Source organism: Mustelus asterias, chromosome 4 (assembly GCF_964213995.1).
Source record: "Mustelus asterias chromosome 4, sMusAst1.hap1.1, whole genome shotgun sequence".
NCBI classification, from domain to species: domain Eukaryota; kingdom Metazoa; phylum Chordata; class Chondrichthyes; order Carcharhiniformes; family Triakidae; genus Mustelus; species Mustelus asterias.
In genome coordinates this window covers 112792413-112805670 of record NC_135804.1, presented here as the reverse complement: position 1 = coordinate 112805670, position 13258 = coordinate 112792413, and the positions used below count along the sequence as shown (strand labels likewise).

Sequence of the window (13258 nt, the reverse complement as noted above, 5' to 3'; positions counted from 1 at the left end):
GTGATGTAAGAAGTGCATATCTTCTGGAACTGGCAACCCCTCCTTCCATTTCATTGCTGTGTTTCCTGCTGAGCCCTAGGAAAACCCCTTTAAAATTAAATCACATCACATGGGAGCATGATTTAAATATGCTGATGAAGTGTCAACAGCAAGCTACCCATGCAGCATGATACTTGCCTTAAAAACAATGCAAGTTAGTGATGCATTCCCCATTTTAAAGCTTTTAGCACCTCCCTGTCTCTGGGAGTGGTAATGTCGAGGGCTTTGTACCAATTTGCTTTTTCCCCAGCAAGGCTGATCAAGACACAGGTTCTTTGGATCATGTCATGGGATCTTTAACATCGCTTGAATCATTGGAATAAGGCTACGGCCACAGATTTGGAAAAGCGGTGCAAACCTTGCAATTGCATCCCTTTTCGGGTTAATGCTGACACCACATTTGTTTTTTTAAGGCACAAAAAGGCTTACGAAGGGTAAGGTCAAGCGGACTGTCATTTTACATTTAAGTACAGTTAGGAAATGTTGGGAAGTAGCCAGTGGGCCAGCCTGTTGTCCAGAGAAAATGTTATCACCGGGTGAGGAGGAGTAAACTGGCTCCCCTTCTATTCAGCCCCCTTGGTTGGTCGCAACAGGGATTTTAAAGTTTATTTTCCTTGTAAATGGCTTTTCAAATCCAAATGTATCTAGTTATTAATAAGGATCTAATCAAACCAGGTTTTCTTGGTTCCTGGTGGAATTGGGGATAGTGAAGAGGATTGTCAGTGGATATAGCAAGATATAGACCGGTTGGAGACTTGAAATGGCAGATGGAGTTTCATCCAGACAAGTGTAGAGATAATGCGTTTTGGAAGGTCCAATGCATGTAATAATTATACAGTAAATGGTAGAAGCTTCAGGAGTATTGACAGGCAGAGAGATCTGGGCATGAATGTCCACCGATCCCTGAAAGTGGCAACCCAGGGGAATAAGGTAATCAAGAAGGCATACTGCATGCTTGCCTTCATCAGTCGGGGCATTGAGTATAAAAATTGGCAGGGTCATAAGCTGTACAAACCTTAGTTAGGCCTCATTTAGAATATTGTGTACAATTCTGGTCGCCACACTACCAGAAGGATGTGGATGCTTTGGAGAGGCTACAGAAGAGGTTTACCAGAATGTTGGCTGGTCTGGGGGGTATTAGCTATGAGGAGAGGTTGGATAAACTCGGTTTGTTCTCACTGGAACGATGGAGGTTGAGAGGTGATCTGATAGAGGTTTACAAGATTATGAATGGCATGGACAGAGTGGGTAGTCAGATGCTCTTTCCTAGGGTAGAAAAGTCAAGTACTCGGGAACATAGGTTTAAGATATGTGGGGAAAGGTTTAGAGGAGATGTGCGAGGCAAGTTTTTTACACAGAGGATGGTGAATGTCTGGAACGCATTACCCAGGGAGGTGGTGGGAGCAGGTATGATAGCGTCATTTAAGGGGTAACTAGACAAATACATGAAGAGGATGGGAATGGAAGGATACGGACTCCGTAAGTGCATATGGTTTTAGTTTAGGCAGGCATCATGATCGGCGAAGGCTTGGAGAGCCGAAGGGCCTGTTCCTGTGCTGTACTTTACATTGTTCTTTGTTCTTAAGAGGAAGAAAGAGTAAATCTATTAGTTACTAAACCTGAGAGAAATAATAAAGAAATCTCACACACATACTGCATGCGTGCACAGGCGCGTGCAGGCATGCACAGACATGCATGCATGCACGCATGCACAGACGCATGTGCATGCACGCGCAGGCACGCACGCACGCACACATATCAGAAATAAGAAAGTTAGAGTCCAATTAAATGAAAAGAATATATGATTAAGACTTTTGCTTGTCTTTGAGGTGTAGATTGTTGAGCGTTGCGGTCATTTGAAGTTAGTTAGTTTCCAGTAGAATCCTGAAGTTGACTTGGTTCACGTCTTCACTTTGTTAAAGAGACAATTCAGAGAGAGAATTAGAGATTTTTACTGCTCTCTTTCTGCAGTGTTTTTGGATGACTGATGTTTATTTCTTCTCCTCCTGTCTGTATATTCCTGGAAAGGGATTAAATTAGCATGTCTTGCAGTGATTGCTGCAGACCAAGAAATCCCTTTTAAAAATCTTTTCATCTTTGAAACTTTTGGCATATTTCAAGATGGAAATCAACAGAAGATGGGGTTATTTCATCCTCCACAGGGGAGTATGTGGTTGGTGAGCAGTTCCCATTGTCCTGATAGAACTAGAGCTGATAAAAGTCCAGCACTTTGTATTTTTAATGCTTACATTTTAAGGGAGTCGATGTTTGAAGTAAGCCGTTATACTCCCAGGTGGAAAATTCCATGCAACAGGGTCTGCAGTGCAATTCATATAGAAGCCTTCCAGAAAAGAGTTAAACTTGCAGTATCAGACATCAGGTGACTTGTTGCAGCCATTTTTAATCAGTGTCCTTTCTTGTATTTTTTTGTTAAAACAGATCTTTGTACAGTTCAGTGAAGTTGTATGTAAATCTCATTCAGTCACAGCTTCCCATTGGAGTGACAAGAAACAGAGTTAAGGTCACCAATCCCAAACTTTTCTAGCTTCCCAGAGCTGCCTGCTCTGCCGAGTATTTTTGAGCACTTTCTGCCTTTGTATCAGATCTGCAGTGTCAGCAGTATTTTCTTTAAAACATGATTACTTGGCATCCACTTAAGGGAGCAGGAGAATTGCCCATTGGACTTTCACAATTCCCACATAGGTCCACACGTCAGGACTTCCACAGGGTTTCTAAATGCAACTTCAGTCGTACGTCTGGTCTCTGATGATCCGGTGACAGAAAGATTAGACCCACTGTCACAATTGAATTGAATAAACATGATGGCCGGAATGTTCCAACCGTTCACGCCAGTGGGACTTCCCATTTTGCTGCAGTGAACGGAGATTTGGCTTGGTACTAGGGTACAGTCATCCCTGTCAGTGCTGTGTTAAACTCTGGGTACAGTCTCCCCCTGTCAGTGCTGTGTGTAACTCTGGGTACAGTCTCCCCCTGTCAGTGCTGTGTGTAACTCTGGGTATAGTCACCTTGTCAGTGCTGTGTGTAACTCTGGGTATAGTCTCCCCCTGTTAGTGCTGTGTGTAACTCTGGGTATAGTCTCCCCCTGTCAGTGCTGTGTGTAACTCTGGGTATAGTCTCCCCCTGTCAGTGCTGTGTGTAACTCTGGGTATAGTCTCCCCCTGTCAGTGCTGTGTGTAACTCTGGGTATAGTCTCCCCCTGTCAGTGCTGTGTGTAACTCTGGGTATAGTCTACCCCTGTCAGTGCTGTGTGTAACTCTGGGTATTGTCTCCCCCTGTCAGTGCTGTGTGTAACTCTGGGTACAGTCTCCTCTCGTCAGTGCTGTGTGTAACTCTGGATACAGTCTCCCCCTGTCAGTGTTGTGTGAAACTCTGGGTACAGTCTCTCCCTGTCAGTGCTCAGAGAAACTCAGGGTGCAGTTTCCCTTTTAGTGCTTTCTAGAACACTCACCCTCTCAGTTCTGTGTTAATTGTGAAACAGCGTCTCAATGACTACTCTCGATCTCCTGCGATAGTTTTCCATTTGTGCGACCGTCCTACCAATAATTAATCCCTCTCTTTAAATAAACATTGACGTACTCACAAATCTATCTGCATTTAATCTGTTACTTATTAGTAGAGAAAGCATTGAAACAACAAACCTGACATCCAGGCCTTGCTGCTCAGCAAACAGATACCACTTTGTTAATGCAAACTAAATTCAGTAACCAGTAACTGTTTCTGTATCCATGCAACGTGATTTATTCATGTAACTTTGTGCACTGCAGTTTTAAAGAAATTCATATTAATTATTTCTCTTGGCAGGCAAACAAGGTTAGAAATGAATATTGACCACAATGTAAGTACTGGAGTTTCCAATTGGAACCTAATATACATGGATAAAAACGTACTCTTGTCTTATTGATCTGTTAAAGGGATTCTCTGTTCCTGAAGGCAGAAACAAGTAATGCAACAATAAATAAATGTGAATGAGCAAATTTTACTGAGATAAAATGAGACTCATAGATTAATCCAGTGGTGCAAAATGATACAGTTTACCAATAGTTGGACATATTTAAATACAAGATAACTCCGGTACAAAGTGAAAACATGCTAACTAAGAATGATGAAATAAACAGATAATTGATTAAAAGTTTCTGTTTTTCAAAATGGGCTGTGAGTTTATTTTGCTGATTGCTGAGAAGGATCTGGTTATAAAGGAAAGTTCCTAACAGTTGAGGTCTATAAAAGTGTCATTGTTCTAGCACTTTGGCTCTATTGACGGAAGCATTTTAAACAGACGCCAAAATACTTTAATACTGGATCAACTGTGTACCATTTTAAACACTACCTTGAGAGGCACTCTTGGTATGAAGCCAAAGAGTTTGATCACAACATAATTTATGGGTCATATTGTTGCCTTCTCATGAAATAATTTCTAAATCACAGCCGTGGCCTCCTTTTGCTAGTTATTTATTTAACATTGTCCTTTAACAATGGAAAATATATGTGGATTAAAAAAAGATAGGCAGAACTGGAGCACTCCTTTAGAATACCATTGAAATTAACTTTGTGTGTGCATTCAACCTTCATTTTTAAAGATTGTTTTGTTTAGCTGTGAAGTTGACCTGCTTGAGGGAACTGAGTTGAAAGATCAGATCTGTGTGACTATGTGAAAATTAGAAATAGTCGAAACAGGATTGTGCAGGGTCGCGATGTGATGTGATCACAACTCCTCAGATGGTGAAGCAGCCCAAATCCATATGCAGTAAAACCTGGACTATGTTCAGGCTTGGCTGATAAGTGGCAAGCTATATTTATGGCACACAAGTACCAGAGAATGGCCATCTCCAATATGAGAGAATCATACAAACTAGGGGGGCAGGAGTAAGCCACTTGACCGCAAAAGCTCTATTTTTTCTAAAAGATCTCTGCAAAAGATTGGATTAGTTAGAATGCAAATAAGATTTGAAAATACGTCCAGCCTTGGAGACAAAATATGTTTCTTTTTCAGGGTACCATTGAGAACGTTGAAACATTGATACCAAAAGGACTGTCTGAATTGACAAAGCAACACTTGCGCTACCTCTTGCAGGTAAAACTGATATCAGTCATAATAACAGTTACAGAACTGTCAGTGAAAACCAGTTTGTTTTATGCAGTGGAATAGTGGTGGAATAATCATTATACTTATAATGATTATTCCACCACTATTATCATCTTAGAAGAATCATTCTAAGATGATTCTTCTAAGATGATAATAGTGGTGGAATAATCATTATACTTGAAGGAAAAGCCTAGTGAACATAATAGCGGCCATTCTCTAAGTGAGGATTTTCCATTTCACTGTGATCTTTAGGCCTGGCATTTACTCAACAATTTCTCACTGTTTAATATGAGCACCACCCCATTGGAGAAAGGAAACAGCTATGGGATGTCAATGCCTCTTGTCTACTTCAAGCCAAGGTTTACTCAGCCGTGGCTCAAGAGTGAGTCACGGGGGTCTCTATGAATTAGGTCAATGGTTGTCAAATTATTCAACATTCCCTGTCTCCTGCCCTGCCCCACAGACATACACAGGCAGCAAAAGGAAAACAGTAGAATCCCTCCAGTGCAGAAGAAGGCCATTCGGTCCATCGGGTCTGCACCAACTCTCCAACAGAGCATCTTACCAAGGTCCACCCCCTGCCCTATTCCTATAACCCCACACATTTGTCCTGCTAATCCCCCTAACCTACACATCTTAGGACACTTAGGGGCAATTTAGCATGGCCAATCCACTTAACCTGCGCATCTTTTGGATTGTGGGAGGAAACCGGAGCACCCAGAGGAAACACACGGGGAGAAAGTGCAAATGCCACACAGACAGTAGTGTCTTAGTAAAATGTCTCAGGAACATAATGTAATGGAAATAATTTGTTGAGTTAAGTCAAAGGTGTAGGGAAATTGAATGATATGCAAATAGCAACCTTGTCTGCTTACAGGCAAGGCACTCTATTTTTGAAAATATATGGATTGCATGGTAAAAGAAGGATAACAGACCCTTTGACAAAGGGTTATCTGGACTCGAAACGTCAGCTCTTTTCTCTCCTTACAGATGCCAGACCTGCTGAGATTTTCCAGCGTTTTCTCTTTTGGTTTCAGATTCCAGCATCCACAGTAATTAGCTTTTATCAAGGATAACAGATTATTCGTACAAGTTCAGTTAGGGTCATTAGTGCAAATCATGGAAGTTTCTGTTGTTTTTGGACCAAAATGACTTCCTTCTGTCTGCATGCTATCACATGGAGATAAAAAAAATACTTCTTAGACTTATAACATTGGACACAAAATTAATATGGAAACAAGGGTATGGAATCTCCTGTGGGGTGTAATCAAGATGTGGAGATGCCGGCGTTGGACTGGGGTAAGCACAGTAAGAAGTCTCACAACACCAGGTTAAAGTCCAACAGGTTTATTTGGTAGCAAATACCATAAGCTTTCGGAGCAATGCTCCTTCGTCAGATGGAGTGGTCTCTGTTCTCCATACAGAGACATACAGAGAACAGAGACCACTCCATCTGACGAAGGAGCTCTGCTCCGAAAGCTTATGGTATTTGCTACCAAATAAACCTGTTGGACTTTAACCTGGTGTTGTGAGACTTCTTACGGGTGTAATCAAGACATTACACCTGAAGTTGTGCTCACACATGCACTAATTAGAGCCTGTGGAAAAAGCACCAAACTCATGCTATGTATTTCTTCTTTAAGAATAAAAATCGACGTTCCAAGCAACATTCCCTCTCATTTTATATTTTGACTGTGGGACAAATTGCTTAAGTACGTGACCACTTTAAAGTTTTTTGCACGGAAATGTATGTGTGGTAATTTAGAGGAGTTAACTTGTACATGGCTTGTGTGGTTCATTGTGGGTTCCTGCACAATCGCAGAGCTTAAAGGAAACATTAATTTCAAACATATAACAATCATTCATCACCGTGAGAACATACAACCATGGAAGCTTTTGAAATTTAATGTGACTTCTGCTGATAACAGAAAAATACATTCAAAGCAGCAAAAACATAGTGCCAATCCCAGAGGATGCATTTTTAAAATTCACAAAAAGGTAGCAGAAAAATGGCTTTTTTTCATATTGTACCAAGAATTCTGCACCCATTTTGAACTTGCCTAATCATAGAATCGTTACAGTGCAGAGGAGGCCATTTGGTCCATCGAGTCTACACCGACTTTCTGACAGAGTATCTTAGCCAGGCCCTCTTCCCCCATCCTATCCATGTCACCTCACACATTTAACATGGCCAATCCATCTAACCTGTACATCTTTGGACTGTGGGAGGAAACCGGAGCACCCGGAGGAAACCCACGCAGGCACGGGGAGAATGTGCAAACTCCACACAGAAAGTCACCCAAGGCCTGAATTAAACCTGGGTCCCTGGTGCTGTGAGGCAGCGGTGCTAACCACTGTGCCACCATGCTGCCTGGATTGAAATTTTCACATGTGACTCTGTACAATGACTTTGCGCCCAAGCTAAAAAGCTGAGATGCATTTGGAGGAAGGAATCAATAGTTTGGTATAAAAGTAAGGAAATGTGCATACAACAATTACGCACTTAGTGAGTGCCTGAGTTTCCTCGATCTTTGCTTATGGCCAAGTTGACATGTTTCTAGGCACAAGTACCGATGAAAATCTTTTCTAATGTTTCTATGCTGACTTGTATAGGAGAACACTTACTTCACAATGCCTGATAATCCTGCATTTATATATGCACTGGAACGGGATCATTTCTGTAAACGAAAGTACTCTTCGAGTACTTTCCCCTCCACCCCATCAGTTGGGTTGTGTGACAAAATTATTTAGAACTCCTGCCTGGTTGGCCATCTTCATGGATTTAATTTTCTTCCTTCCAGCAACCCTCCCTCTTCCCAAGTGGCCTATCATTTCATGTCATTCTTCTTTGAAAGTAGCTGTTCTGTTGGAACCAGAAACAAGATCCGTCACTAAGCAGCTGGGTCAGTCATGGATACTGGACAGAAGGCACCTGATCCAGCAATATCCAACCTGTGAATAAGTAAACCAGCTGACTTAATTGATTCTTGACTATCTTATGAGAAATGATTGAAAAGATTCCGTGCCAATTTATTGCAAGTTCAGGGAAAGTAATAACAAATCTCAAGTTGGAGTAATCCAGCGCCCCCCGTTCCCCCCCCCCCGCTCCCCCCCCCACCATGACAGGTTTTCCTGCCATTGGCTGTCAGTGGAATCTTCAGGTCCTACCAACATCTACGGCGTTTTACATGCTCGCCTGTCCCTGCCGCAGTGGTCAATTTCAGTGGGACTGGAAGATCCCACCAACCAGAAGGGCTGGAAAATCCTGCCCGAAGTTTATTTCTTGTTTTTTTTTCTGCATTTTTCTGCAACGTTTCAACCTCCTTTCCTCCACCCTCCTCAAGACATTGCTTCTTTTTCTCCAGTGTTGCCTCTAAGTAGTCATTATTTATGTAGTAGTAGATTTTTTGATTAAATCGAGAATCCTGAACAAGTCTGATCTTTTCTTCACCTGTTAATCACACAAACACTTCAATAAGGGATCAGTGGATAACCTGTAGGAACAAGAACTATGCTGATTTTTTTCACCTCTATTCTAAGACTACAGGGATCCAACATGGTAGTCTAAACAATACCCTGGCTGAGATCACTTACCACAGCACAGTTTGTCGTAATATGCCTTTGGTGATAGCAGCATGCCATTACTTTAAGGGATGTATGTCACATACGATCCAGTCTCATTTCATTTCAACCTGGAGCAGAACATTGCAGACACAGCCCTGCTGCTGATGTCTTCAAACTTTCTGTCCAAGTATATATATTCATATGTTCCTAGAATTAATAAGTGCACCCACAAAATGTTTGTACAATCCCTTATGAACAATTGGTGCCTTTATATCAATATAATGCACAGTGCACCGCAGTGGTTCCTTCTAAATGACAGGACGGCACGGTAGCACAGTGGTTAGCATTGCTGCCTCACAGTTCCAGGGACGCAGGTTCAATGCCAGCCTTGGGTGCTGTTTGCATGCTTTCCCCGTGTCTGTGTGGGTTTCTTCCAGGTGCTCCGATTTCCTCCTACAAAGATGTGCAGGTTAGGTTGATTGGCTGTGCTAAATTGTCCCTTAGTGTCCCAAGATGGATAGCTTAGGGGAATTAGTGGGGTAAATATGTGGGGTTACGGGGATAGGGTCTGGGTAAGATGCTCTATTGGAGAGTCAGTGCAAACTTGATGGGCCAAATGACCACCTCCAGCACTGTAGGGATTCTCTGATTGTATGGAATTACATAGCACTCAGCCTGGCAGTAAGATTAAGCACAGGTAAGACATAGTGAACCATCTTAGATTGCGCTACATTGCATGAGGTGACCCTTGATATTTTGGTCAGATTACAGCAGAGTCACAGTATCACAGTCGCAGTATGGTGACTGTGTAGGAAAGCCTTGAAGACATCAGCAGCAGCCCTGTGCCAGCTGTGTTCTGTTCCAGGCCAAAGTGAAATTGAGGCTGGATCACATGACACACTTCCTACAAAGTGATGGTATTCTGCGATCCCCTAAAAGCTGTAATATGCCTTTAAGAGATAGCAGCGTGCCGTCACTTTAAGGCATATTAGGACACACTTTGGGGCTTTGCTGGTCTCAGCTTATTGCAGGATAAACCTGGGAGTCGAGGGGGCAATTTTTAGAAAATTTCAATGTTCAGCTTTGTAGTTCCTGCCTTCTCCCCCGCTTGGAAGTGATGCTGAGTTTATATCGATGCCATCATTACAGCTCAACAGTCACTATTCCACAGGCACAGCTTCCAAACAATCATGACTATTGTCTTTCAATAAGGAAGAAGGTATTTTGTATTCAAACTTAGTAATTTTACAGAAAATCCATTTGCATTGCCTTCAATGTGCTATTTGTTTGTTGTTGTCACTGAGTCCTGCTAGTTTTCCTCTGGTTGATCAAATGCTATCATATCTGACCTGCAATTGCTTGTTGGGAGATGAGTTGTCAGGTTTCTGTAGTTGTGATGTTTTCAGTTCAATGACTAAACGTCAAACATCCTACACCTTGGTCATGAAATATTGCAGATTGTTGAGTTGATGTTTTCTGTATGATTATGTCTTCAGACAAGATTTACCGTGGACAAGTCTCTACGACTACTCTTGGCCACATTCAACAGCCTACGTGAAGACCTCGTCCATTTGCAAGATGACCTAAACGTATGTCCAAGGAGTTCCAAACATTCATTGTCTGAAATGCAATATTTATATTCTTGAATCTTAGATGCTTAAAAGCAGCTAAAATTGAGGATGATCACTAGAACTTGTTAACCTGTTAATGTCAAAATTAAAGTTTCCTTGTCTTTGTAGTTATTAATCTCAACTGTAAATATGTTTGAGCTCAAACTTAACGAAGTATGAACCAAGAAAATAATCATTAGAAGATGTGTACTTTTGTCATATATGAATTGAATATTGAAGGAACTATAAAACTACCAATCTCTATAAATTCTTATAGGAAAAAATGTTTCCCTATCTCAAAGACAGAAGTGTGTTATATTTGACATTTAAATATTGCCCCCTCACCCCGCCCCTGCATTTAATTCTCTTCTTTCCCACATCGTCTGAGGACACTAATATGTAGTGGATACATCTGTACCTCACTCTTCATGTGTGAACTAAGGTAATTAGAGTTGGTAGGCTATTTGACTATGGAGCCATCGCAACTAACCAAAGTCACCTGGTGTCAACAGGAAAGCACTTTCCAGGATAGATATCAGGATAGAGATCAGCAATAGAAATCCTTGTTGTTTTCTCACTTCCCCGTATGCTCATGCCATCAGCTGATTGAGCATAAACTAGGAGTTGAACCTATCTTGGATGATTTGTGCCACATTATAAGGGTGATTTTAACCCTACATACATGGTCTGGACTCGGTGGCTGGTATTTAATATAGTCTAGGTGACTTGCCCGTTGGCATCCCCCACAAATGCCAGTATTCCATTTTAACCTGTTTTTCTGAATGGGTAGCAAGGGCGCCCACCTGAAGTAGGCGGGGTCCTGCGGTAAATTAACATATGTGAGTTTGATGATGTTATCAAGCTTTGACTGGTGACATGGGCAGGCAAGCAACTATAGAATCCCAACAGTGCAGAAGGAGGCCATCTGGTCCATCGAGTCTGCACCGACTCTCTAGAAGAGCATCTCACTCAGACCCTCCCCTCCGCTCTATCTCCATAACTCCGCACATGGCTAATCCACCTAACCTACACATCTTTGGACACTAAGGCGCAATTTAGCATGGCCGATCCACCCAAGTCAGATGAGGCCCAAAAAGATAAGTTTTAGTGCTTTTCCTTCCTACACCAGGCTCCGACTGTTTCCCAAAAACCATCCGCTGCTGCTTTTCTTGTTGCCGGCAGCCATCCTGCTGACCAGTAAGCCCATAAGGCCTAGGCATTAAAATCTATTGGGACTCTCACTGCTGAGTTTGGGGGTTTGATGCTCATTTTGCCTCCCATCCTACTCGTGTTCCTATTTCTTATGGTCTTTCTGTTGGAGAAAGACATGTCGGCAATGGGTTTAAATATTGATGAGCCAGATTGTTCTGCATTTGATTCATGACGGACATTTCATTGAAGCAATTTGACTTCTACACTGTGGAGTTGAATCTGTAAACTGGAGATGCAGGAAGCTAATTTGAGTTTAATATCTGTAGTTTAGATCTTCCAGCAGCATTTTAAAAAAACTACTCCTAGTATAAATATATATTATAAATATGTCACTTTTAAATTTAAAGGAATTGTGAAGTTCTTGGGAAGAAACAGTAAGATTCATAATCAGAACTGAACTGCTGTTAAAGATGGGTGCCATTATTCTCATTCTGGACTCCCTCTATTGGTATATGTGTGTGGTGATCTTAAGTGGACAAAGTGTAGAATGTGATTCTCAATAAACTACGGGGATGTTTGCCTTTTTATTTCCACAGAGACTGGCAACAGACAAGGAAATGCTGGAAAGAGATTTGGGTTTTAAATCTCAGCAGGTGACAGAATATTTACAGCTCTTGGAGTCTGTACGAGAGAACAACCGACAGCTGCAGGTAGAGCAGTAGCACAGTTGTTATGACTTTTGCACTCGTTTCTGGTGGTAATAACTAAGCTGGAGGATGCTGGTGACTAATCAGAAATCTTCCCATGAGAGGATTCATCTTCATCAGCTCTAACTCATTCCCTTTTTACATTCTACTCAGCTTACATTTTTATAAAGTCTTTGAAATCTTGTGGTATTTGATGAGCCAGGCATGTCCTGTATCATATTCATCACATTTCATACAACTTTCTAAAATACAACGTATTTTAGAAAGTTGTTGTTACAACGATGAAGGTGGAACTCATCCAGACTAAGCACTATTACCTCCTGCTAACTATATTCATTATAGTGGGGTATTACGCAAATGTTTTGGTATATCTTGATTAATTACAATAATATCCCCACATTACTGCTTGTGAAATCATGTACGATAGTGCCAATTCAATTTCATAGATGTAGCATATGTTATTGATGTCCATACAAGTAAAAAAAAATAGAATACAGAAAATAAGCACCATTAGGATTGAATCAACATTTACTTTCCAATTTACCAAAGGCATTGACCTACAGAAATAGCAGGACAGCCAAATTTCATACAAGTTTGCTGATGCATTTGTTACTAATATTGCACAATCTAATTTTAACCCTGTGGTAATTACTTTCTTAATGTCAATTTTTTTTCTGGTGGGACATTAGTAAGAAGCATCATATTAGGAAGAATCTACTAGGGGGTGTGTTTCTAGCAGTTTACAATTTGTGGCTCATATAACCTCTCAACCATTGTATCCTTGCTGACTTGCAACATGCCATCTATTCATTCTGTATAACGAGAGGCAGAATGGCAGTGTTAGCTGGGAAATATAGTCTGTTACGAGGGTTAAAAAAATGGTTGGTAAATGCTTTGTTTTCTCCCGCATCCCTACCACCAAACACCATTTCCAGCAACCAGTGTCTTGCTTTAGTTGATATCTCATTATCAGCTCATCTGGCAGTCAATAAATGAACTGAACTGAGAGAAATCACTTAATTATTATCTTCTTTTGGTGAAGAGAATGCTGAACACTTGCTGTGGTGTTTTTACATTAACAA

General features: G+C 41.3%; 1 protein-coding gene across 1 annotated transcript in view; it reads left to right on the top strand.

Moving 5' to 3' along the window:
• The window catches only part of pof1b (POF1B actin binding protein), a 90369-nt gene that overhangs the window by 55108 nt on the left and 22003 nt on the right, over window positions 1–13258 (top strand). Inside the window, exons 7-10 of the mRNA XM_078211653.1 lie at window positions 3862–3895; window positions 5051–5131; window positions 10204–10296; window positions 12066–12179. Of these exons, the coding sequence (XP_078067779.1) occupies window positions 3862–3895; window positions 5051–5131; window positions 10204–10296; window positions 12066–12179 (322 nt within the window). The remainder of the gene's footprint in view (window positions 1–3861; window positions 3896–5050; window positions 5132–10203; window positions 10297–12065; window positions 12180–13258) is intronic.